The sequence below is a fragment of the Equus quagga genome, chromosome 7 (genome assembly GCF_021613505.1).
Source record: "Equus quagga isolate Etosha38 chromosome 7, UCLA_HA_Equagga_1.0, whole genome shotgun sequence".
Classification (NCBI taxonomy): domain Eukaryota; kingdom Metazoa; phylum Chordata; class Mammalia; order Perissodactyla; family Equidae; genus Equus; species Equus quagga.
The window spans coordinates 8713463-8739944 of NC_060273.1; the positions used below are offsets into that span (position 1 = coordinate 8713463).

Consider the following 26482-nt stretch of genomic DNA (forward strand, 5'->3'; position numbering starts at 1 on the left):
CCAGTTGTCGTCAGCCTTTCTACAGTATCTTTGGTTATGCAGGTTTTTCCTATGGTATCTTTGGCTATATGATTTTCTCTTTTTTTTCTTTCCTTCTTTCTTTTTTTTTCTTTTTTTGGTGAGGAAGATTGGCCCTGAGTTAACATCTGTTGCCAATCTTCCTCTTTTTGCTTGAGGAAGATTGTCACCGAGCTAACATCTATGCCAATCTTCCCCTATTTTGTATGTTAGATGCCACCAGAGCGTGGCTAGATGACCGGTGCATAGGTCTGTGCCTGGGATCTGAACCCACAAACCCCGAGCCACCGAAGCGGAGCATGTGAACTTAACCACAACATGCCACAGGGCCGGCCCCTGGTTTTCTATTTTTACGCAGCCAATCTGCAAATAGTTTTTTTGTGGCTTCTGGATTTCATGTCATGCTAAGGAAGATTTTGCCCATTCCCAAATTTATGAATAGGTAGTAACCTGCATTTTCTTCCACTATCTTCACATTTTAATCCTTTTTTCTTTCATCCGACTGGAATCTATTTCTGTTTGTGATATGAGGAAGAGATCTGACTTAATTTTCCCCTAAACGTGTAGCCAATTGTCCCTTTTAGTGAATAACTCATTCTTTCCTCACTAATTTGAAACGCCACTTTGAAAATCATCTTTAGGCTCTGTTTTCCCTCTGTTGGCAGGCAAGTTGGCCGCCAGCAGCTCTGAGTTGACACCTGACCAGCTCAAGAAGCGCGGCAAATAGAGGAATTCTCTTCTCAGCGGTCCCTGCCCAAGCCTCAGGGCTGGCTCTCATGGACAGCTTGGACTACCATGGTGGCCGGGATGGAGTACGCTGGCTGGCCAGGTCTGACTGACCCGTCTCCCACTGGAGCAGAAGGGCGAGGTCGCTTGAGAAAGGGGAGAGAGTGGCTCCTCAAAGGGAAATTGGGATGCTGGAGAGAGAAGGAAGAACAGATGCTGGTCAGATAAAAAGATGCCTACCAGAGTGCATACCCTCCTGGCCTGTCACTGGATGTTCCACAACCCCAGCTCTGTAGGCATTTGGGGGGGGGGGGGGGTCCTCAGGTTCCCTCTGTCCTAGCCTGGCTCCTCCCTCAAAGGTCAGCTAGGGCTGTGTCTGCCCCACGAATTCGGGAGCCCCACTGGCCTGGAAAATCAGCCCAGTGAGCTTGGGAAGGACTGTCCTACCCACTCTTGCCCCAGGACCCTTGGCCAGGTTCCTCGTCCTGCTGAAGGAGGCAGAGCTCGGGGCAAGGGGAGGAAGGAAGGATGCCAGGAGGGCATGGCCACTGTTTACAAACAGAGAGTGGCTCCTTCCTGCCGCCCCTGAGAATGGTGCTGCCCCAGCTGGCTCAGGAAGTCTGGCTCCTGCAGGGAGGGGCCCCAGACTTTGTCTTCTGGCGTCCCTCCAAGGCCCACGTGCAACCCCTGGGCCACCAGCGAACAGCCTGAGAATCCAGAGACCAGGCTCTTCTGCAGAAAGGCTTGTCGACGCAGGCCCGAGTGTTGATCTCGGGGAGCAATCGCCTGTGTTTCTACGTAGGATGCTCCAGCCCTTGGCACCTCACGCCACAAGGCCGTCCCTGCAAGTCCCTCCCGCTCACTCTTAAGCTTTCAGAGGAGCAGGGTGTGATCTGGGGAGGAGTCAACTGATGAGGCCAGAACCCAGATTCTCTCTTGATGCCTGCCTCTCTCCATCGGCCCCTACGAAGCCCCCCATCATGATAATACATGGACCGAAACAACAGTCAATGAAAATACCGTAGGAAACAAGAATAAAAGTCTCTTTAGAAACTTTGCTCCGTTGGATGACAAGGAACGTTTCAACTAAACAAAAGCAGGTGGCTTGCCACACGGAGGGAGGACGGGTGGGTTCAGAGCTCAGCTCTGCCGCTCACTGCCTGTGACCTGGGCAACGTGTTAAACATTTGTGGCTTTGCAGATGCCCCAGTAAAACGAGATGAGGCCAGCCCCCACCCCATCTCATAAGGTCGTTGCGAGGATTCAAGAAACGAGTAACTGTAATAAATGACTGATAACTGCAACGGCATGTTGGATGATGGTGACACACGGAGGAGTGAAACAGATGAAAGCCATGTGGTGGTCGGGGGGGAAGATTGCGAAAACTCTGTGAAGCAGTCTGGTGTTATTTAAAAGTGGACTTAGATTAGTTGTAAATGTATACTGTGAAACCTCAAGGGCAATCGCCAACAAATTTTTTAAAGCAAGCATAATTGTTAGGCTAAGAGAGGAGAAAAATGGAATCCTATGAAAGCCTCAATTAAAAACATAGAAGGCAGAAAAAGAGGGAAGGATTAAAAAAAAGGAAGAAAAAATCCACTGAATACAGTTACAAACATGGTAGACATTAATCCAATTATATCATTACATTAAATGTGAATGGTCTAAATACACCAATTAAAAAACAATGACTGTCAGAGTGAATTAATAAAATAAGTCCTAACTACGTGTTGTCTGCAAGAAACTCACTTTAAATATAAACGAATGGGAGCTCCAGCAGGTGAAGTTCTGTGGAGCGAAACTGCCCAAGAATCGACTGGGCCACTTTTTTTTAACCAAGCTGAGCCTCAGTTTCCTCTTCTGTAAAATGGGGATAGTAACAGTTCTGACTATATAGAGGCATCATGAGGATTAAATTAATTCATGTAAAGCATTTAAAATAGTGACTGGCGCATAGTAAACGCTGTAAAAATACGTTGTTTTCATTATTGTTGTTATCCAAGTACAGCTTCGGGACAAGCTGCCCCACTCTCACTTCCAATTAGCTTTCACTTCAAGCTTCACCTAACAGAGTCCCCTAAATTCAATCTCTAAATAGAATCTCTAAAGCCACCACTTTTTCTCTGAGTTTTAAGATCAGGATAAGCTACACAATTTTCCGGATCTAGGGCAAACCGGAAATGCAGGGCCCCTTGTTCAAAGTTATTAAGAATTTCGTTAAGCCAAGTGCAGGGCCCTTCTGAACTCGGGGGCCCCATGACTGCACAGGTCGCATGCCCAGGGAGCAGGCTCTGCTTAAGATCCACAGACCAGGAGCAAAGTCAGAATCCAGGATGCCAATCACCCCACCCTTCTCCCTCCCCCATCCAGCTTCTCCACCCCACCTGGGTCAGGGACACGGTGACCTCCTGGCTGTGAACACAGCTCACCTCTCTGGACCCACGGAACACCAGCCCAGATGTGCTCCTTGCCAAAGTAATGCTTTGCTGCCAACTTCTGGACCCAGGACTTCCAGGGCACTTCCGTTCTGCGCTCACTGAAGCTGGGGCCCAGGATTGGAAAGGGGCCAGGCAGATCTGGGAGCCTGGCTCAAGGGTGGGCTGAGAATTCCTGGTTTCAGGGGGATGTCTGCTCCAGGGAGCCCCAGGCAGCAACGAGTCCCGGCCTGTCCACCACTCTCCACCCTCGAGTGACCCGGTTGGCTGTGCACAACCCCCTCCCCCCCGCAAACACATACACTCTCTGGGAGGGGAGGAGGGTGCTGGCGCAGACGTCAGAGTTTTTACCTCTCGGCAGCTGTTTACCAGGCCTGGCAAAGTCCAGGGGCTCCGGTCCCTCTGGCCTCTCATGCCCTGCCCTGCCCCAAAGGTCACCACCCGGAGGCCCTTGCCCTTTGGGGTACTGTCAGAGCTGCCCCCAGGGACGCAGGCAGGGAAGGGGGGCTGGGAGCCCAGAGCCACAGGCACTGGCGTAAGTGGCAGCCCCGGGGCGCCCAGCCACGCCGGCGATTCCCAGCGAGCGTGGGCGCCAGGCAGACAAGCCCTTAGTGTCAGCGCAGCCCACCCAGCTCTGAAACACGTCCCTCTGTCCCCTGGGGGGTGGGGACTGAGAGTAACCCCTCGCGGCCCGGTGACTGCAGGGCGACCCGCCCCTGTTTTGCATACCTATCCCTTCCCTCCCCATCAAGGGGCTGGGACTCCCCGCAGGCCTGGGCGTGGGCCAGCCGGGTTTTGATCTCAAAGATACTGTCCCTCCCAGCCTGGGCAGGGCCCTGGGAAAGCCTGTCGCTCCTCCGCCCTCTCTTTCCACTCCCTGCCCCCTCGGAAACGCACGTCGTGGGCGGCGTCCTGCCAGGCGCAAAATCCTGAAATGCAAGCGGCGGCCTCGTGGGGGCCGGCGGCAGGGTGGGAAGCCAGCAGCGGGGAGAGCTGGGGGGGGACCCTCTTCTGCTGCGCCCCAATCCCTCCTCCCCTCACCCCTACACCCTTGCATCAGACAGAGGGGCCGCTCCACCACCCCACGCCCCCACTCCAAGGCAGTGGCGATGTTTTCCGGACCCCAAATCAAGAGCCTGGTGTGAGAGGCAGGTGTGCGTGCATCCAAAGGCCGGCGGGGAGAGGGGCGCTGTTGGAAATCCGGGACCCCGCCGGGAGGAAGAGGGCTGGAGCTGTTGCGATTCAGAGCTGAACACCTGGTGGGAATTGAGGGGGAGGGAAGCGGCAGGAAGGGGGTGCGGGTCAGGAAATCGGGGTGCCATCGCTGCCCAAGCAGCTGGTAGGTTGCACCAGCTGACTGATGCCGTCTCAGGATGGGGCCTAGCATTATAAGGATGCCCAAAATGGGTGTCTTCACTACTGTTACTATTATTCTTGTTGTTGTTGTTACCCTGTCCTCTGTTTTCTCAGTTCCCCGTGGGTGTCAACATTTCTTCTGCCTCCACCTGTGTTGGGGGGAAGGTGCCTCCCCAGAGGAGGGGTGGGTTTATCTACCTCAGGATGGTCCCCGGGACACTTCTGTCCCCTCCTCGGGGGTTAACAGCACAGGCAGGGGCCCCTTCCCAAACCATCTCAGACCCCGGTTTGCGTTTTATTAATGTCCTGTGCACTCTCTCTGCTCCAATTTCTGGGGACACCTGAATCCACTTTGGGATTCTTCTGTGCTAGCCTTGTGTAGCCCGGGTGACAAACACTTGGAATTGAATTCAAGTTAGTCTATAGCACTAATCCCTCTCATTTGATAGTTATCCATGCTTGGAGCCCCCTCCTGTGCCAGCCGCCGTGCTGGAGGTGGGGTCGCGAGGATAAAGAAGAAGATGGTGTCCACCTTGTGGCACGCAGAGCCGAGCTGGGGCGCAGACATCCGTGAGACAGCCTCCCACAGGGATGGAGCGGCTCACCTGGGGCTCTTAACCAGAGCCCGGCCCCCTCTCCGGGAGGTTTTGACTCTGGGGCAAGGAAAGGGCCCAGGAATCTGCATTTTTAAAAAGTACTTCACATGATTCTTATTATCCAGGGTGTTTGGAAACATTGCCAGAAGGAACAGGAATTATAAACAGAGCTCTGCACTGGGAAGGAAAGGAAGCCGAGAGGACCCATCTGAGAGATCAGGTACAGCTTTCCTGGGGAACGGACTGCGAGCTGAAGCACAAGGTGTTAACTGGGTGAAGAGGGAGGGATGCATGGTCCTGGAGCAGGAACAGCACATGCAAGGGCCCTGGGGTGGGAAAGGGGGAAGAGCAGTGTGGCTGGAGCTCAGAAGAAAGGAGGAGCTGGAGAGGCGCATCAGCATCAAAGTCGGGGTGGGGGGGACCCCAGGAGCCCTGGGGAGCCCTGGGAGAGTTTTGTGTGAGAGGGCTGATGTGATTGGGGCTTTGATTTTTCATTCAGTGGATATACACACTGAGCCTTACAGGCCCTGGGAGAGACTCTGGTAGAATCAGGCTTCTCTCCCAACTCTCCTTCACGGGGGCCCTGGCATGGGGAGGAGGGGAGCGGCGGGGAGGCTGCAGGCCGAGGCCCAGCCCCTCTCTCGGCCTTGGCAGACAGGCGTTTCTGGACCGGGTCTCTGCTCCCACCAGCTGTGTCCGCTCTGCACCCCCTCAGGCCCAGCAGGCAGTGGGCGGCTCCAGAGGGAGTCCGTTTTCCAGTGCCACTGCCAAGATGCACCGCAGAAGGCAGTCCTAGGACCCCGGCTCCAACGTCCTGCCCACCTCCTCTGCCCTCTGGGGTCTGCTGTCAAGATGCTGACAGACGGGGCAGGGGGAACGCAGAAGAGCAGTCAGCCCCTGGGGGACTCTCCTCCCCATCCCTGCCCACTGAGCCAGCTCTGCCAACACCACCCACGCCTGCAGTCTGGGATCCGCAGCCCCTCCGCAGGCCCGCAGAGGCTGGTGGGTAGGAGGAGGCAGTGGGGGAAGGTGGGCAGTGCCCTCGGAGGTTTGGGCTGCCAAGTGGGGTTGGCAGGGAAATGGCCTGGTGCCCCAGGTCCACTCAGGGGCCGGGGGCGGGGCTACAGACGGGGCCTCATTTGCATACAACCAGGAGGGGCGGGGCCTGAGGGGTGGGGCCAGATCTCCAGCAAAATTCTTTCTTTTGTTGTTGAAGTCTCACTGGTTTATAACATTATATAAATTTCAGGTGTAGATCATTACATTTCGACTTCTGTACAGACTGCATCATGTTTACCAGCAAAAGTCTAGTTTCCATCCGTCACCACACACATGTGCCCTTTAACCCCTTTTGCCCTCCCCCCACCCCCTTCCCCTCTGGTCACCACCAAGCTGTTCTCCTTAACCATGTGTTTGTTAGTTTATCTTCCACACATGAGTGAAATCATATAGTGTTTGTCCTTCTCTGTCTGACTTATTTCACTCAGCATAATGCCCTCAAGGTCCATCCATGTTGCTGCAAATGGCACGATTTCATCTTTTTTATGGCTGAGTAGTATTCCATTATGTATGTATGTATATGTGTGTGTGTGTATGCCACATCTTCTTTATCCTTTCATCTGTTGATGGGCACTTAGGTTGTTTCCAAGTCTTGGCTATTGTGAATAATGCTTCAATGAACATAGGGGTGCATATATCTTTTTGAATTAGTGTTTTCATGTTCTTTGGATAAATACCCAGTAGTGGGATAGCTGGGTCATATGGTAGTTCTATTTCTAATTTTTTGAGAAATCTCCATATTGTTTCCGTAGTGGCTGCACCAGTTTGCACTCCCACCAGCAGTGGATGAGAGCAGTGTATCCTTTCCAACACTTGTTGTTTTTCATCTTTTTAATAACAGCCATTCTGACCGGTGTGAGGTGATAACTCATGGTGGTTTTGATTTGCATTTCCCTAATAGTTAGTGATGTTAAAGATCTTTTCATGTGCCCGTTGGCCATCTGTATATCTTCTTTCGAGAAATGTCTGTTCGTGTCCTCTGGCCATTTTGTGATCAGGTTGTTCTTTCGTTGTTGTTGAATTGTATGAATACTTTATATCTCCCCACCTCAACAGTAGCCAGGCCCACCGCCCCCATAACCTGGGGGATGCCTCTGCCCACCCACCCAGCATCTCTACCTCCTCTTCAACTAGATTTAAAGCTCCCGGAGCAGTTCCTAGAATCTGAGATACGTGGGGGGGAGGGGGAGAGCGGGGGGGAGGAGAATGAGCCCCCAGCCTGCAAACTGATGAAAATGCTCCTGGGACCATTTCTGGGAAAAGCCAAGTCCTCTGGGGTTTATGAGAAACAGGATGGGGAGGTGGGATGGGCAGAGGGCCATAGCCCACCAGCGTTTTCCGCATCCTTCCATTCCAGGGGTGGCTCACCCCCTTCATTACCCTCCTGGGGGCATCGAACTCTCGCCCCCTCCTCTTTCTTGTTCCAGGGGCAGTGGTGAGGACCCCGTCAGCAAGCTCTCTCCGCCACGTGCCGAACCCGTGTGTGGATCAGCGAGTTCTGGGCTGGCAAGGCCTCTGAAGAGTCTCCTGGGCCCGGAGCTCCCCTCGAGACAGCAGGGGTTGCTGACAGATACTGGGCCAGCAGGACCAGCCTAACAGGCACCTCCAGCTGGCGGGCCCCATGCCGTGTGTCAGCCTCTGCGGCCCGCACTTCCCAGACGTCATCCCAAATGACTGGCTAAGCCCCGTGAATAGAAACTATTATCCTTGTACCCCTTTTACAGGTGAGGGAACCGAGGCACAGAGAGGTTAAGTGAGTTGCCCACAGTCACCCAGAGAACGAGCCGCACGCAGTGCCCGCATTTAAACCCTCATGCTGACTCCAAGAGAAGGCGAAAGTGTCCAGCTCACCCGTACCGGAAGAGGAAAGGGGTGACAGGGGACAGCAGCCCAGAGCACCTCGGGAAGTGACTGGGGGCAGGGCCGGGATCAGGTCAGGCAAGCGAGGAGCACGAGGTAAGGAGGCCCTCGGGGTCCCGCGCGTGTGGCCCGAGCCCCAGGGTTTTCATTTGTGTGTGTGCATCAATTTATTGTATAAATCTTCAAGATCTCTTCCAATTTTCCATCAATACGTTTCCTGTATCTCGTGGAAATGGTCCGGAGTCCACACAGACGTTCACTAGGCAGGACAACAAGGTTGGGAGAAGGGGGGATTGGACTGGGCTGCTCCAGCCATAGCTGATTTTCTCTTTTTTTAATTGAGGTGAAATTCACATAACATAAAATTAACCATTTTAAGTGTACATTTCAGCGGTGTTTAGTCCATTCACACTGTTGTACAACCATCACCTTTATCTAGTTCCGAAACGTTTCCGTCACCCCCAAGGAGACCTGTGCCCATTCAGCAGCCACTCCCCGCTCCTCCCTGCCCCCCCGCGCCCCCCCATCCCCCCGCAGCTGCTGGGGCCTCAGGGTTCGCTGGCCTGCTCCTCAGTTCCTGCCCTGGGTGACCCCCCATTGGGACAGGAGGCCACACGTCCCTCGGGAGGGCCAGTCCTCTGAGTCGCATCCTCTGCTGGTGGCTTTCCCTCGCCTTCTGAGACTGCCTGGGGCTGAGCTGTGGGCAGCTGTGGACACTGTCTCCCAGGACACACACACACACACTGCCAGGCCCACACCCGCCGGACATGTGGCAGGGGACGGCTCGGGCCCCAGCTCCCCGCCCCAGAGGCCCTGGCTTTGCTCCCCATGGGTGCCCACACCCGCGCCTGCCCCCAGAGGAGCGCCAGGAATCCCAAGCAGCAGAGATGGGCGGGGAGGAGGGAGGGACCAGCTGTCTCGGGGACACAGAGAATTCCTCCGGGAGCCAGTCTGCGGTCACATGAGCCTGGAGAAGGTGCAGCAAGGGGCTTACGGCCCAGCCCCAGTCCATATAGAGACCAAGAATGTTCTGAGTGTTTCTGGGGAGGAAGAGAACGACTCCACATAGTTTCTTAGGAATTTTAATTGTGTGCTTTGAATCTGCCTCCCATTCCTGCCTCCCCCCACCCCAGCCTGCTTGAGGGGACACTTGTCAGAGCGCCCCGGGACCCACAGAGCAAACAGCCAGGACTTTGTGTGATGGTGACGCACTGACATTTCTGGGCAAAGAAAAAATGCAGCCACCTCCTTCCCAGCGCCTTGTCGCCTGCCGCTGGCTGGGGGGTGGGGGTGGGGGGGTGCCCGGGGAGCCACCTGGGGGCCCGTGCCAGCTCATCCTCACTGCGTTACCGTGGGCAAGAGACCTAGCCTCTCTGTGCCTCAGCTTCCTCACCTGTAAAATGGGGCTGGTAACTTCAAAGGACGGGTGTGGGATGACCTGAGATGCAGGGTCAAGCAGTGGGCACGCCACAAGCATTCAGGATGTCATCTCCGATTAGTATTATTATTGTCGCTATTTGTTAGCAGAGAACGGAGAAATGCTGCTCCCCCAGCTCAGCTGCTTACTGAGTAAGGCTGTGGGGGCCTCTGTTCCTTTAGACCACCCTGCAGGGCTGCCCTTGCCAAGGGCCTTGCCAGACCCCTCTTGGACTCCAGGTCCACCCTAAATGATTGCTTTTCCTTTATTCGGGAGGCTGTTCAGACACCGACATCACACAGCTGGGCTTAAAAGTCTTGCCTCAGTCATTTATTCGCTGTGTGACTACGGGCAATTTCCTTAACCTCTCTGGGCCTCCATTTCCACTCCCACAAAATGACATGACAAACAGAACCCATGTTGCAGGGCCGAGTGATGATTCAATGAGATAGTACTTTTTAAAATGGCCTGGGACAGAGTAAGTACTCAGTAAATGTGAGGTATTTAATACATACTAACGAATCCCCTTTATATGCAGAGTCATGCTTAGTCTTAACAACTACCCTTCAACAGGGTGTTTGGGTACCAACAGTGGGAGAGCATCGTTGGCCCCGTTTTCTGGATGAGCAAACCGCAGCTCAGGATGGTTAAGCAGCTCTCCCCACAGCAGCACAGCTAGCAGGGAGCGGGGTCCAAGTTAGACCCCCACGTCTAACTGGGAAGCCCCGCTTTTAACCACATCAGCCCTCTTAAACATTAACTAGGAGACCCCTTCCCCACATGAAAGAGTCCTTGTTTTCAGCATTTGTCAAGAAAAATCTGTAACGACAGAAGGCCAGTGTCAGTTCAATAATCTGTCGGTTGACACAGTGGCATCCACGGTCATTTATATAGTCATGTAAATACTGCTTGAGATACGTCACGTATTTTGTCTCCCTGAGCTCAAGGCTCCCCTCCTGACGGCGCCAGGCTTCCTCGGGGATCCTCACGAGGGGGGACCATGAGACAGACATGGAGATGGAGCCTCGCTGATGTTCCAGAACCTTCCCAGCTAGGTCTGTGTGACTCCAAAGTTGCTCTTTTCTGAAACACCATGGGCTCCATCTGCCTGAGTGTCCGTCGTGTCTGGTGTTCAGGCCTTTCTCTTCTTGTGGCACCTGTCAGCACCCTGGGGCCACGGTCTGGGGGACTCCTGTTCACCCCCAGCGTACCTGTCCCCCAGGTGAGAGAAGATGGCCGCTGGTCCGGGATGGTAATGGAGAAGGTGGCAGCGGTCACGTTCAGGAGCGACTGCGAAGGCAGAGCTCCCAGGGCCCACTGATGGATTGATGGCGGGTGTGAGAGAAGGAGGGGCAGCAAAGGACTCCCGGGCGGGGCGGGGTGGGGGGTGGGTGTGCACTGAGGGAGGGGCGGGTGGGGCACTGGTCCTGGCAGGTGGAGCTGGAGATGTCGTCGGGAGGCGGTACAGGAGGCTGGGGGTAGGAGCCAGGAATCTGGGAGGCAGAGCGGGGTGAACAGGATCAAGAGGGACAGGGCGAGGTCGCCCACAGAAGAGCCCAGAGGAACCAGGAGGCTGCAGCACTGGGCCCGCTCACGGTGGAGGCTGTGAGGGGGCGGCCAGACAGACTCGAACTGTCTGGGGGTCCCTGTTTCGGGGGCTTTTCATGTTGACTGAGGCCCGTGTGGGCCCCGAGGTGGGCGTCATCAAACCTACGACGGAGGGAGAGTGTGGAGGAGGAGATGGGCGCGGGTCCAGAGAAGGGGATGCTGGGGGCTCAAGGGCTCACTTCCAGGATCATCTCGATGGAGCGAAGCCGGGTCCTCTGAGTATAAGACGGCCAGCCGTGGGCGCGACTAAGCCCTGGGGCTGGGTGCCGGCCTGCACAGGGTTCTCGCCTTCAGTCACTGCTTCTCGAAGTGGGAATTCAAATGCACTAGTTGGCTCATGTCTGGACATCTTTCTAGATGTCCTGAGGTTTCCTCCAGCTCTGTCATTGATGGATGATTCCGTCGTCGTCTTATTAAGAGTGTGTGCCAGAGTTTTTAAGCTGCACCTAAGCATCATGACGGAAATGGGTTGTCATGGGTTGTTCATAGTGGCATTCATTCATTCATCCTGCTCTTACGAAGCTCACGCACTGGTGGAAAGATGCACAATAAATGCATGACGTGAAGTCAGGGGGTTGTAAGTGCTGTGAAGTATGTAAAACAAAGTAATGGGGCAGTCACAGAGGTAGGAGGTGAGGTAGAGTGGGCAGGGAAGGCTTCACTGAGGAGGTGATATTTGAGCTGAGACCTGACAAGCTGGAGCCATACATGTGAAGAGCATTCCAGGAAGCAGAGATGGCAAGTGCAAAGGCCCTGGGGCAGGCATAAGGTGGGCGTGTTGAGGGATGGAGAAAAAGAGAGCGTGGCTGGCGTGAAGTGAGTGGGGAGATGAGTAGGAGCAGAGTGGGGAGGGCAGGGCGCAGATCATGCAGGCTCACGGAACGCAGAGGCCTGGGTTTACTCAAATCACAATGGGAAAGACAGTGGACTACTCAACAATAAAAAGAAGTAACTCCTGCATGCAACGACAAGGAGGAGTCGCAAAACAGTTATGCTGAGTGCAAGAAGACAAAAAAGAGTACATAGTGTATGACCCCATTTATACAGAATTCTAGAAACCACAAACTCATCTGTAGCGAGAGAGCAAATCATCGATCACTGGGTTGAGGGACAGATTACAAAGGGTAAGGACAAAACTTTTGGAGGTGATGGATTCATTTGCTATCTTGATGGTGTCTATGGTTTCTGGGGCGAATATGTATGTTAACACTGACCCTGTTGTACTCCTTACACGTGTGCAGCCTGCACTATGTCACTGACACTTCAGTGAAGATGGAAGAGACGGCAGGGGGAAGCGTCTGGGGGATTTCAGTGGTGAAGGCACATGGTGTGGGTTCAGTGAACAGATCGGGGGCAGAGCCTGGGTTCACGCAGGGCCTGGAGATGTTCCCAGGCAGCGGACAGGGAGGACGGGTCCGCGTGGAACTGGCGGAGCTCAGCTTCCGCGAATTTGAGACCCAGCTGCCTCTTCTGACCCGGCTGTTGAGTAAGAGGAGGACCTGCAAATTCACCTTTCAGGGAAATGGAGTTGTTTCCCCTGGGACCTCGGACAGACAGCTGTGGCCGTGAGCGCCACGGAGGCGGGACTTGGCCTGGCGTACGCCCCACTGGGGCTGCAGTGCCCAGCACAGGGGCTGGCACGTGCCAGGTGCTGGGTGAGGATTTCAAATGAAGACAGGAATGAATGAATGAATGAAATGAACGGGAACCACCTCATCTGGAGCAACGCCGTTGCCAAGGGCAGCCCTCCTGTGCATCCTGATCTACAGCCACCTTCATTCCCAGACCAGAGGGTGCAACTCTGGGGCCTTTGAGGTCACGCTCAGCACACGCAGACTCAGTCTGACCCCTCAGCTCTCCTAACCGGGGTGAGAAAGTGGACTGACACCCTCGCAAGGATCTCCTGCAGCAGCCCTGGGAGCCCTGAAGGGGACGGAGACTCCTGGCTCCACCTCTGACTTGCTGTGTGACCATGAGCAAGTCACTATGCCTCTCTGGGTGGGCCTTTCTTTTCTGAAAGATGAGGGCTTGAAAGTGTCACCTCTTGAGACCCTCACTGGCTCCGTCTACTCATTCATCCATTCACTCAAGAAACAGCCTGTGGTTCTAAAGGTTAAAGCCAAAAAAAAAGGGGCCTTCTGGATCAATTTTCTTAACCAGAAAATGAAAAATCCCCAGGACTTTTGCATTCCTAGAGCATTGCTATTGAGGTTTTACTACACTTTTCCTGGACTCGGTTCTGCTGAATTAGTGAAATGGAATTGGGGAAGAGAAGTGTTCAAGTTGTTAAGTGTCTGGCCCCCAAGAACTCCAGCCTTTATGTCTCAGACCCCATGCCCCTTCTTTTCATGCACCCCAACTGGGAAGCGGACTGCAAGGATAGAAAGTCACTTTTGGTGTCTGGCACAATAATAAATTCTGAACAGTTCACACAGGAAGAAGCATGGTGTCACAGGAAGTCAACTGGACAGGAGCAAAGGGACCTCGTCCTTACCCCAAATCTGCCACCTCTGTAGTTGGGTGACCCCATTTGAAGTACCTTCTGCTCTCTACCCCCTGGGCCTCAATTTTCTAGGCTGAATCAAATGGTCTTTCAAGGAGCCCAAACAGGGGGACTGATGAAACCAGTTGCCGAAAGGGTCAGCAGGCAACATATGTGAGCAAAGCAGGACTGGTGCATGGCAATAGGGAGTGGTGGGGACTGTGGCCAAATGACTGTGGCAAGCTCAGCATATCAGCTACACAGGGGAATGTGGGCGCAAGGGGAGCCAGATGATCCCATCTTTGATGCAGAATTTATTTAAATGTTGGTAATTAATTCAATATAGTCATGCGCCACATAATGACGTGTTGGTCAATGACGGACTGCATATACCATGGTGGTCCCATAAGATTAGTACCCTAAAGCCTAGGCGTGTAGTAGGCTATGCCATCTAGGTTTGTGTAAGTACACTCTGTGACGTTTGCACAACGACAAAGTCACCTGACGACATATTTCTCAGAACGTGTCCCTGTTGTTAAGCAATGTCTGACTGTACATTTTTGAAGTCTTTCTACAACTTGAGACTCAGGTCCATGCCTGTCAACCTGTCAGTCCCGACATCTTCAACTCCATCTCCTTTCTTGTGGTTTCTCATTTTTTCTCTGAAGCCTGCTGGATTTCTAGCACACGTCTGGTCTTCTGAAAAACGCTAAAATGTTGCATTAGGCCATGGAGGCAGGAAAAGGCTGGGAGCATGAGCACGTGCTTGTGCATGCATGCACACACACACACACACACACACACTGCTCGGGGAGTGCTGCGTTCCCCGAAGCCAGCTGGACGGTCTCCTCCCTCCTGAGCCAACAGGGCGAACGAGTGGACCGGACGTGTCCCAAGGTCTTCAGATTGGGTCTCAGGCCTGGCAGGGAGCCACACTCGGGTCATTTCTAGGATTTCCTGCCCGGCTGCAGCGGGGGAGCCACCCCGCGAGGCTGCGGTCAGCTTGCCAGCTCCTGAGAGCCCCAGGGGGATCCCACAGCACTGGTCCCTCAGTCGTAAACAGCACATGGGTTGGGAGGCCTACCGCCTCACATCCAAATGAAACCCGCTCTTTTCCTCCTAGTGCTCAGAAATAACCCACTGGTCCAAGATGGATACACGTGCATTGGTATATACTTGTTTGGCCATTTACTATTCGCTCAATAAAGTATTTATGGGACACCCACTGTGTGCAGGCTGAGGGTACACAGGTGACTAAAACCTCAGGGCGTCCCCATTCCTCCACTTCACCTCCTATGCTGTCACCCGCAAAACCACCTCCTACAGCTCATCCAGAGCCTCCTGGGCACCTCAGCTTTTTTCTTACTAAAAAATGTTCTTAAAAATGAGCAAACCCAACATCACTAATCATCAGGAAAATGCAAATCAAAACTACAACGAGGTATCTCCTCACTCCCGTTGGAAAGGCTGCTGTCGAAAAACCAGGAAATAAGTGTTGACAAGGATGTGGAGAAACCAGTACCCTTGTTGGTGGGAATTCCTCAAAATTAAAAATAGAATTACCAGGCCGGTCCAGTGGCACAGTGGTTAAGTGCACACGTTCCAATTTTGCGGCTGGGGTTCACCGGTTCGGATCCTGGGTGTGGACATGGCACCGCTTGGCAAGCCATGCTGTGGTAGGCGTCCCACGTATAAAGTAGAGGAAGATGGGCACGGATGTTAGCTCAGGGCCAGACTTCCTCAGCAAAAAGAGGAGGATTGGCAGCAGTTAGCTCAGGGCTAATCTTCCTCAAAAAAAAAAAAAAATGATTAAGACGGTAAATGTTGCTATGTGCCTCTTACTAAAATAAGAAAAACTGAAAAAAAAACTTAACAATGAGCACACCCAGCACCGAGACCTTGGTTTCTAAATACTATTCTCCAAGAAAAGGAACCAGGGCTTCTTAGAGAAATGGCTGATCCTAGGGCTGGAGCAGAAAAAAAATTCAAGATGAGCCTGGAGCATCTTGTAGGGCCAGAAAGTAAAGACATGCTCAAAAAACGAAAGGATGGGGGCGTATCAAAGGAACAGAGGAACCAACCTAAATGAGCCCCCAATGCCCAAAGCTGGCAGGATTTGAGCAGTGTAATAAGTAACATAGTGTCGGACCATAACCCTAAGTATAAAACAAACGGCCATGCATGCATATTGATACAAATAGAGGACAGAACAAATAAGGGTGAGGGGATACACTTCTTAGAGAAGAATTACAAATAATCTATGTAAATATTCCCCTTCCAGGAGATGGAGCTTAACCCTCCCTGCCCTTGCGTGTGGGCTGGACTCAGTGGCTCGGGTCTAAAGAATAGAGTATGGAAACAGCAAAGCAGCAGCTGCACAGTGGAGAAGGCTGCCAGACACCACCGTAACCAAGTGATCCGGTGCACAGCCGTCACCAGGACATCATGCTGATGTCGGGAACACCCCCACGGACGTCATGTAGATCTCATGAACGTCCTCAGGGGGGGTCACGTGGACGTCATGAACATCCCCAGGGACGTCATGGGGATGTCGTGAACTCCCTGATCAGAAGGGATGAGAGGGCACTTCATCTCCCATCCCATTCCCCCAAAACCTGTAACCCCAGACTAATCATGAGAAAAACACCAGACAAACCCACATCCAGGGATGTTTGACAAATACCTTCGGGGACCTACAAATACAAGGACTCTTCAACACTGTCAAGGTCATGAAAAATAAGGAAAGACTGAGAAATGGCCATAGACAGAGGAGACTCATAACTGAATGCAATGTGGCCCCCTGAACTGGATCTTAGAACGGAAAAAGGATAAACAGTGGAAAAAACAAATTCTGGAGTTTAGTTAATAGTCATGCTCCCCTGTTAATTTCGTAGTTTTGACAAAGGTACCACAGCAAACAGTTGTATAAGATATTAACATCGGGGAAGGTGGGGGAAAGGCACACAGGAACTCTCCGTGTCGTCTTTGCAACTTTTCTATAAATCTAAAACTACGGCAAAATGAAAAGTCTATTTAGAAAAGCATTTCCTCCTAATTAATAAAGGAACACATGTTCACCATAGATAATTCATAATATAAACAAATAAGAAACCGGCAGTTGCTTACGTCGACTCTGTTAACATTCCAGGGCATTTCAATGCAGTCTTTTTTCCTGTGCACGTTTGGAACAATTGAGAAGAGGTTATAATCACCATTTTGTACTCTGCTGGGTACGAGCACACTCCTTCAGCATGCAAGGATTTGGTGAGTGTCATTTTCGCAGCTACTCCAAATTCCATGACTTGGTGGTGCTACATTTTACTTAGCTGCTCTCTGCTGTTGGACATAACTTCCAGAGGTTTCCTATGATAAATAATTCTTGAACGCATACATCTGAGTCTGCGTTTGGGATAGTTTTCTAACAAGAGAGTCTTAAGACAGACCTTCACACATGGAAGGCTGTGGATATTTCTAAGGCTCTTGACACACAGTGCCAATTTGCTCTCCCCAAGCGTACGCCAGTGGGTTCCCAGGTCAATGGTGAAGGGGTTCAGAACAGGCCTCCCCAAGACGTGCCACTTTGGCATGTGGGATATTTTGAGCTAAAGGTAATCGAGACCTTGCAAGCTCAAAAGAAACTTTTACCTCTCCCTTAAAGAATTTAAATTGGGGGCCTTGCCCATAATAAGAGTTATGACCAGAAATAAATTTTTATGACCGATCTGAATGGCAGGGCAAACCTCTTATTACCGAACATCTGCTCTTCTTATCGTCCTCTGAATTACCCTCCTCCCCTCTGAAGAGCCGGGCCCCTCTTCCTTTCCTTGGCTCAAGATGGCATAAATACCTCCCTTTACCTTCCTGTCTCTGACCCCGTCCTGTATGTGAGGTTCCCGTATGTATGGAATTAAATTAGATTTTCTCCTGTTAATCTGTCTCATGTCAATTTAATTTTTAGACCAGCCAGAAGAACCTAGAGGGTAGAGAAAAATTTCTTCCTCCCCTACAATGGTATTATTTAGGATGCCTGCTTCCAAGAGACTTTCTTTCTTCTTCATCTGAACATCCTCACTCTTGCAACTTTCTGCGGTCCCCTTGACGTTGCTTCTTCCAGCGTCTGTCTGCTTCTCTGTTCCCCTCTTGGTCCTCTGCCCTCCCCAGCATTACATCCCACCAGTGGACCTCTCTTTCACTCTTCAGGATCTCCGTGCACCAGCCCATCTGTTCCTGAGCCTTCGGTCATCTCCTGAATCCCCAGGCATAGCTTCTCCAGCCTCTCTCGTGAGCTCCATGACCACATTTCCACTTGCCTTTCAGGTATATACGCCAGGACATCCCTGAGATGAGGATTCAAACACCACGTGTGAAAGAGAAGTTGTGGACTTCTCTTGGTCTCTATCTACTGCCCCCCTCACTCTCCTCCTCAAGGGCACAGCATCCCCAAGCACGAGCTGCCCAAGCCTGGCATCTCTGCCCCATCCACGTCTCCTATTTGCCCCTTACAATCCACACTCTTAGGATCTGGGCATCAGCCTCACAAATGTTCCCCACGCACCTGTCCTAATCCTGGCCCCCTGCATCTCGTGCCTCAAATTCTAACACCTTGGTCTCCCCAACTTCCTTCTCCTCTGCATAGAAGAATTATTTCTAAAACATTAATCTAGTCACCTCAAATCCCCATCTTAAAAATCCTATGGGCTTCCTAGTGCCTGCAAGTGTGACGTGTTCAAGGCTTTAAATAGCATTGAAACTCATTTGTAGGAAAATTGACTTTTCTATCCTCTTTCAAGCAAACTCCCCTCAAGGACGGAGTCTCCACTGGATGCTAAGAAGTCTTTAACGCCTCTTTAAGACTTGCGATCTCCCTTTCGAACAAAAGCAGAGAAGGCTTCAGACAATATGACCCAAGCAGACATCACTAGCAATATTTTGTTGTTTGACACCGGGCACAGCAGGTTTCCTGTTTACAGTCACGCTATAAATTTGCCTTGAAAATAAGTTTTTGTTTTTTTTTAAGTGCAACAATCTAAAAGGTTGAGTGAATAATAGGAAAGGCAGTCCTTGGTTAAAGCAAAAGTTGTGGGAGTGATATTGGAATTCTTGCTACTCCAAGTGTGGCCCCTGGACTGTGAGCCTCACCCAGGAGCTTGGCAGGAACTCAACCTCAGGCTCAACCTCGGACCTGCTGGCTCAGAATCTGCACGTCACAAGGTCCCCGGGCGATGTGCGCAGGCACGTTAAACTTGGGGAGCGCTGACGTGAATGACGAAGTTTGGGAAACACCGACCTCAGGAAAAAAGTCTTAACTATTTGTCCTTCGTGATCTGGCCTCAGCCAACCCTTCCAGATGATTCACAAGCCTCTCCAAGGGCTTCTCCCTCCAGGACTGTGGCTCCCTGCCTTTATCCACGCTGCTCCTCTCACCAGAAACCCCACCCAACTGCCTCAACATCCTCGGCGTTCGAGACTCAGCTCAACAGCCCTTCTTTTTTCTCTTGAATAATTGAGGTGAATTTCACATAACATAAAATTAACCACTTAAAGTGAACAATTCTATGGCATTTAGCACATTGACAATGTTGTGTAATCACCTCTGTCTAGTCCCAAAACATCTTCATTACTCCAAAAACCCCGCACCCACTAGGCAGTCACTTCCCATTCCCCTCTCCTGGAAACCATCAATCTGCTATTTCGATGGACTTGCCTAATCTGGACATTTCATATGAATGGATTCGTACATGGCCTTTTGTGTCAATGCTTCATTCCCTTTTCATGGCTGAGTAATATTCCATTGCATGGGTGGACCACATCTTGTGTCTCATTCACTCTCTAATGGACATTTGGGTTGTTTCCACTTTTTGACTCTTGTGATCAGTGCTGCTATGAACAATTGTGTACAAGTATGTGTTTGAGAATCTGTTTCCAATGTTCTTGGTTATACACCCAGGAGCAGCATTGCTGGGTCGTATGGCAGCTCCATGCTTAACTTTGTGAAGCAATGTCACTTCTTCGCAGAACTTTCCTTCAGCCCTTACCTGCTTCCTCCCGCCCCATCTACAGAATTGATTTTGCCTCCTTCTTCTCCCAGAGCAATTTCTAAGACACCTCATTTAGCAAAGCTGGATTCAAACCCAGGATTGCTGACTCCAAATCCTATTTTTGGACACTGCCCCACACGGCTGACAGTCACCTCCAGCTTGGACTGTCCTCATCTTATAGATGAGGATGCTCAGGTTGGGAGCTTGTTCAAGGCCACACAGCGCCTCGGTGCCAGCTGGTCTCTGGACTCTCAGCTCCGGTGTCCTGTCTTTGGACGCCATGATCTATACTGTGCTCCTAAACGGACACACAGGTAAAAAAATAATGCTGCCTCTTCCATTCCTGGGGAAGCTGAGAACCTCGCAATGCTCCATCCCCAGGGGACCACAGTCTGTCTCCTCCTGGGATCTCTCACGAGGCTCGTTCTGCAGCAAGGAATGAGCCCCAGGATCTGTGGTTTGGGCACATTTATTTTGGCTCTTTATATATATATATTTTTCATGATAGGACGAAAGGGAGAAAATGACACTTTCTTTTATTTAGTTTCTCTGCCTTTTCAAGTTTATGCTGCATCAGGGACCAGCGCGGAGCAGGATGCTGGGGGCCGGGGGCGGCGGCTCAGGTGTGGCCCACCAGGCGTGGGGTGCAGGGGAAGGCCTTGCGCATGCCCATGCACTTCTCCTTGTCGATGCAGAGCGTGTTGGCCTTGATGGCCAGCTCGTGCTCCAGCCGGCACTTGGTCATCACCAGCAGCTGCAGCGTGTCCTGGGTCTCCCGCAGCCTCAGCTTGAGGGTCTGCAGGGTGTCGTCGATGGTGAACACCTCGTTCACGAGCCTGGGGCGAGAGCAGAGGAGAAGGCATAGTTCATTCAGCCGTTCAACACAGGCGCACCTACTATGTGCCAGGAACTGTGCCAGGTGCCGGGAGACAGCGATGAGCCAGACAGGCAAGGCTCAGCTGTCAGGGCAGACTGGGCAGAACAGGCAGATAGGTACGTACACAACAGAGCTACCCAGGGCGAGAAGTACAAAGGGAGAAACAGACAGGATGTTTAGGAAAACTCAGCAAGTTAAATATAGACCTACTATGTGGCCCAGCAATTCTGCTCCTGGGTATAGACCCATGAGAGCTGAAAACAGATACTCAAACAAGACTCGTACAAATACTTGGGCAGCACTAACCTCAAGGGTCAAAGGTGGAAATACCTTTTTGGATGGACTCCAAAGGGCCATCAATGGAGGAATGGATAAACAAGAGGTGGTTTATCCATGCAACAGGATATTATTCAGCCAAAATAAAAAGGAATGAAGCCCTGACACCTGCAATGAGATGGATGAACCTTGAAGATGTGATGCTCAGTGAAAGAAACCAGACACAAAAGGTTATACATATGATTCCATTTATATGAAATGTCCAGAATAGGCCAATCCACAGAGACAGAAAGTAGATGAGTGGGTGCCAGGGCTGGAGGGAGGGGTAGGGAGTCACTGCCCAATAGAGGATTTCCTTCTGGGTGAAATGAACGAAAATGTTCTGGTGGTGGTTACACAACACGGTGAACGTGCTAAATGTCTCTAATGGTACATTATGTATTTTATTACAATTTTTTTAAAACCCAGATAACAGGGCCAGCGTCATATAGATAAAATGGTCAGGTGTGGTGTCTGCTCTAGGGGCCCTGCTCAGGTCCCCCTTACTGGCTGGGGCACTTGTGTCCCAGATGCTGTGAGTGTTGGCTGCTGATGGCTCACAGGTCCACACTTCTCCAGAGAAGCCAACGGCTCACCAACATGGGGGCACGGAAGGCCGTCCCCTCCGTCAAGATGGGAGCAGCTCCACGTGTGGTGCAATTCATGCTCCAGAGCCCCTCGTGGGATCAGGCTGAGGCTGGGCTCCCCTCTCCTGTCTCTCTACTCCCTTTCTCTGAAGCTCTGCTTCTGTGGAAACTTCCAAAGGCACCAGGAAAGGTCCTTCTGAGGACGGAACTTTTGAGCTGAGAAAAAAGATGAGAACGAGCTGGCCATGGGAAGACCAAGAGAGAAGTATCCTATTTCTGTTCGCAGCGCTGCCCAAGCGAACTCCATGTGACGCTGGAGATGGTCTCCATCTGCGCTGCCCAATACGGCGCCACTAGCCACATGGGGCTCAGCAACACGTGATGCGGCGAGATCAACAGAGGAACTGAATCTTTATTCGTATTTAGTTTTAAGTCATTTAAATGTAAATGGAAGGGCCACATGCAGCGGGTGGCTACTGACCTGGACAGCACAGTTCTAGAGAGCCGAGCATGTGCGAAATCAAATGGCTTAGATTTTGTCCTGGGTGCAGTGGGGGGCCATTGCGGGAGGGGGTTGGAATGGGGGGGATGACGTGCTGATTCATATTTTGGGATAACCTCCAGGCTGCTGTGGAAAGATGAGACCGGAAGAGGGCAGGAGTGGAGAGATCCAGATTGAGAGGGTTGAAGAGTGTCCCCCAAAAGATATGTCCAAGTCAGAAGCCCCCGGTGCCCGTCAAGGTGATGCTCTCCGGAGAGAGAGTCTTTGCGGACGTAATTAAGCTACGGATCTGGAGATGAGATCATCCCCGATTCAGGAGGGGCCCTAAGTCCCATGACTGGTCTCTTTATACAAGAAAGGAGGAGGAGATCTGACACCCAGGGAGAGACACACAGGGCGGGAGGCCATGTGGAGATGGAGGCAGACACAGGGATGCGGCTACAAGCCAAGGAAGGCCAAGGATGCGCTGCAGCCCCCAGCAGCCAGGAGAGGCGGGCACTGATTCCCTCTCGGAGCCTCTGGAAGGAGCCAACCCTGCTGGCACCTTGATTTCAGACATCTGGCCTCCAAAAGTGTGAGCGACTATATTTCCGCTGCCTGAAATCAGCCCGTTTGCGGTGATTTGTTAGCGCAGCCCCAGGAAATGAACCCACCAGGTGAGCGGTGAGGGGGGCCCGGTTGTGGGGCTGTGCCGTGGGTCCCACCTCTCGGGGAAGCGACAGTGAAACTGTGCTCAGGGCTGGAGGATACGCTGCCAGAAGGCCTTGAGTCAGACATGAGGGTGGCGAGCCTGGGCTGGGGACAGGCGACAGAAGCAGCCTGGGACCCCTTCCCTCCTTGGGGACCGCTGAACCAGCGCTGTCCAACGGAACTTTCTGCCGCCACGGAAACGTTCTGTTCTGTGCTGTCCAATGCGGTAGCCCCTAGCCCCACGTGGCTACTGACCACTTGGAATGTGGTTTGTGCGAGTAAGGAACTGAGTTTTATATTTTATTTCACTTTAATTAATTTAAATTCAAATTTAAATGGGTGCTCATTCTGGGGAATGCGCATGGATGGGACCTGAGCGATTAGAGGGGGTCAGGAGAAGTGGGGCCACCTGTAGAAGGAAGAGGAAAAAGAAGGCCCAGAGGTGGTCAGAGGGGTCGGAGGGTGGGGGGCAAGGATGGTAATGCACAGACCCGGGGCAATTCAGCTGCAGGAGAGACAGACGGCTTGAGTCTTGTTATCTGCTCAGTTCCCAACACAGTCATGCAGACATCCATACACTCACATACACACATCATGTACACAGAGCACAGAGAGACACACACACACACACACACACACACACACACACACACACACACACTGCCTGGGGCTCCTGAGCCAAACGTGGCCCCATCCACGCTCCCTGTCTACCCCTCTCAATGGCACAGCTGGAGGACAAGGAGGCAGGGAGCTTGTCCCAGAGTGTTAGGTCCTCCAGGACGACATCTGGCCACTCCCGCAGAAGCCCTGTTCTGTGCAGGCCCCCTGGGGTGGACAAAGGGGTTTCAGAGACCTCTGTCTCAGGGAGTGCTGCAGCCCAACCTGAGCGGCTAGGAAGCAGGGATGAGTGGAGGAGGAATCAGGAGGGCCTGCCCCAGCCCTCGCCCAGGACCTGGACCCCTTCCAGCCCAGCTGGGCGGAACCCTGGCCACGCTGCGCCCACTTCCAGGGGTGAGGACCTCGCAGGCCAGCAGCAGGCTGAGGAGCAGGTGGTCAGGCCTCAAGTTCAAAGCCTGGGGTCGCTCTACCTGCCCACTCCCCCAGCACACACACCCAGCTTTTCCGTTTCCTAGGTGGTGACCTCAGGCAGAAGCCGAGGCTGTGCAATCATCCTCCCACGGAACCACCCGGCATTTCTCTCAGAATATTTTTCCTCCCTCTCTTCACTTCTCCAGCTTTGTTCTCCACCTCTCTCCCCATCCAGGCTTAGAAGGAGGACAAGCCCCAACTCAGTAGAATTTGTTACATAGCAATAGAGAACTAATACAGTGCCCCTAGCATGGAGGGAACAGAGCAGCCAAGTGGCCTGCCCCAAGGCACACAGCACATTCACAGGAAAACAATCCCCGACGTCTGACGACCTGACTCTTCTATGCCTGCCCATCACCCCCTTTCAAACTCCCACCCAACGCTCACAAACCCTGACTCTGGGCCCATGGGAGCTTTGCGCCCCTCTGTGAGGGGCACTGTGTCAACAGGAGCAGCCCTTCCTTAGCTAAAGGGTCGGGCGGGATTAAGCTATTCCATGGCTCACAGGTGAGAACTTTACAAAGAGGGCGCCAGAGAATGAGTGTGTGTGGGCTGGAGCCAGGACAGAGAAAGGGTGGAGCCGCCAAGGGCACAGGCCCCGTCTCTGGCCTGGGAGGCTGCCGCTTGGGCTTTTAGGAGAAAGCTGGAGGGTTCCCAGAACATAGCTGAGCCACAAAACTATCCCTCATCAGACAGGCGAGGAGGCTGCAGTGTGCAGGGCGGGCCTCCACGGTGGCGAGGCTACCCAGGGCCCCCCCAGAACTCCACACCCCACCCAGGGCCCTGCTGAGATGTGGGAGTAGATGTCCTGATGGGTGGGTGTCCGTTTCTCAGGCCCGGGCTCCCCGGGGTCTCCCCAGACCCACCCTCCCCTTGGGGCCTCCAGCACTCACTTGAAATGCGGGATGTCCCTGCACAGCTCCACGTTGGGGCGTCGGGTCCGGCACTCCAGCCTCGTCTGCGCCACCTTCAGCGGGCACTCCTTGGCCGCGATGGCCCTTTCCAGCAGCATGATGGTGTTCTCTGCCTGGAAAATCTCCTGCAGAGTCTGCAGGGGACACGTGGGAGTCATGGAGGGAGCGCGGGGTCAGCTGGCGCAGCTTCTGGTCAGGTACCTAAATGACTCCTTCCCCAACCCTGAACACCGGTGGGGGCAGGGACCTCGTTCTTCCCAGGACAACCTTGGGAAAGCAGCTTCGGGACACTGTGAATGCCGGGGAGGGGCAGGCGCCACGGCTGGTTTTGCTTCCAATCTCCAATATCCACTGGAGTTAGCTGCTCAGTGCTCAGGCCTTTGAGATGAACACAGAAAGGGGCCGGCCCGTGGCCGAGTGGTTAAGTTCGCATACTCCAGTTTAGCGGCCTCGGGTTCGCCGGTTCAGATCCTGGGCACAGACCTACACACCGCTCGTCAAGCCAGGCTATGGCGTCATCCCACACAGAAGAACTAGAAGGACTTACAACGAGGATGTACAACTATGTACTGGGGCTTTGGGGAGAAAAGAAAAAAGAGGAAGATTGGCAACAGATGTTAGCTCAGGGCCAGTCTTCCTCACACATACACAAAAAAGATGAACATAGATAATCCCAAACAACAGCTAATCTCTAAATCCACTTTGATTTGAATTAATCTAGGTTGTTCTATATCTTATTTTTTTTTTTAAAGATTTTATTTTTTTCCTTTTTCTCCCTAAAGCACCCCCGGTACACAGTTGTATATTCTTCGTTGTGGGTCCTTCTAGTTGTGGCATGTGGGATGCTGCCTCAGCGTGGTCTGATGAGCAGTGCCATGTCCGCGCCCAGGATTCGAACCAACGAAACACTGGGCCGCCTGCAGCGGAGCGCGTGAACTTAAGCACTCAGCCATGGGGCCCCCCCTGTATCTTTTTTCTTTTTTAGGTTGTTCTATATCTTTTTACAATCCAGAGTTTACCTTCCTGATAACTAGGTCAGTAAATAAACTAGAAAGAAAGAAAGGAAGGAGAAAGAAAAGGGAGAGAGAGAGAGAGTCAAAATTTTCTATTTATCTGTAGAAATATTTCCCCCGACAGAATGCCACCACTGTGCCCTGCAACTGATGAAAGCACAGAGCCCAGGAAGGGCCAGGAGGGAGCCTGCTGGGGACCCTGAATGTTCCACATCTCGATCCAGGCAGAGGTTTCACAGGTGTAAACACAGGCAAAAAGTCATCCTCGAAATTCACCAAGCTGTGCATTTTACTGTAAGGCTGTCGTACCTCAATAGAGGATAAAGCAAAAATCAGAAAAAGGTCAACCACAAGAAAAGATCGGCAAAATGTTGATACTCATGTTGGGAACATGGGGGAGGGGAGTCTTTTATATGATTCTCTCCATTTCCGTGTGTTTGAAATTTTCCATAATAAAAAATAAAAGAAGAGGACGGATAAAGAACGGGCACTCCGGCGCAGTCCATCCCAGAAGGAACCTGACCTTGCACTTAGCCAACCATAAAGACCCTGTCACCACACTGTGGCGGAAACATCCTTTCTGCTCCCTCCCACCCCAGGCAGCCTTTGATGTGTGAGCAGTTCTAGGTGTCATGGCGGCCCACTCCTACGAGAAGGCTCTTTTTTGGGTTAGGGAGACTGTGCTAACACCCCTCCCAGACTTGGCAGGGCTCAATGGCGAGGTGATGTGTGCTGTGTTCCTGACAAGCCTGGAAGTGGTACCCTGCCATGATGCCCTCCAACATGCTTCCTGCAGCATCTGTCCTGACAAGCCTGGAAGTGGTACCCTGCCATGATGCCCTCCAACATGCCTCCTGTAGCATCTGTCCTGATGAGCCTGGAAGTGGTACCCTGCCATGA

General features: G+C 52.4%; 1 protein-coding gene and 1 long non-coding RNA gene across 3 annotated transcripts in view; one reads left to right on the top strand and one right to left on the bottom strand.

Moving 5' to 3' along the window:
• The first annotated feature begins 4155 nt into the window (after positions 1–4155).
• LOC124241635 (uncharacterized) lies at positions 4156–16317 on the top strand. 2 transcript variants are annotated; one of them, XR_006889275.1, is made up of 4 exons: positions 4156–4331; positions 5257–5351; positions 7618–8146; positions 15839–16317. It is a non-coding gene; the product is annotated as an uncharacterized LOC124241635 (long non-coding RNA). The 2 variants fall into 2 exon arrangements; XR_006889276.1 differs by having other exon boundaries at positions 7618–7877.
• Positions 16318–20048: 3731 nt separating this feature from the next.
• TEKT5 (tektin 5) overlaps positions 20049–26482 on the bottom strand; it is a 35794-nt gene continuing 29360 nt past the window's right edge. The window contains exons 6-7 of the mRNA XM_046668224.1: positions 24549–24703; positions 20049–20431 (exon numbers count right to left, since the gene is read on the bottom strand). Of these exons, the coding sequence (XP_046524180.1) occupies positions 20215–20431; positions 24549–24703 (372 nt within the window). The 3' untranslated portion in view covers positions 20049–20214. The remainder of the gene's footprint in view (positions 20432–24548; positions 24704–26482) is intronic.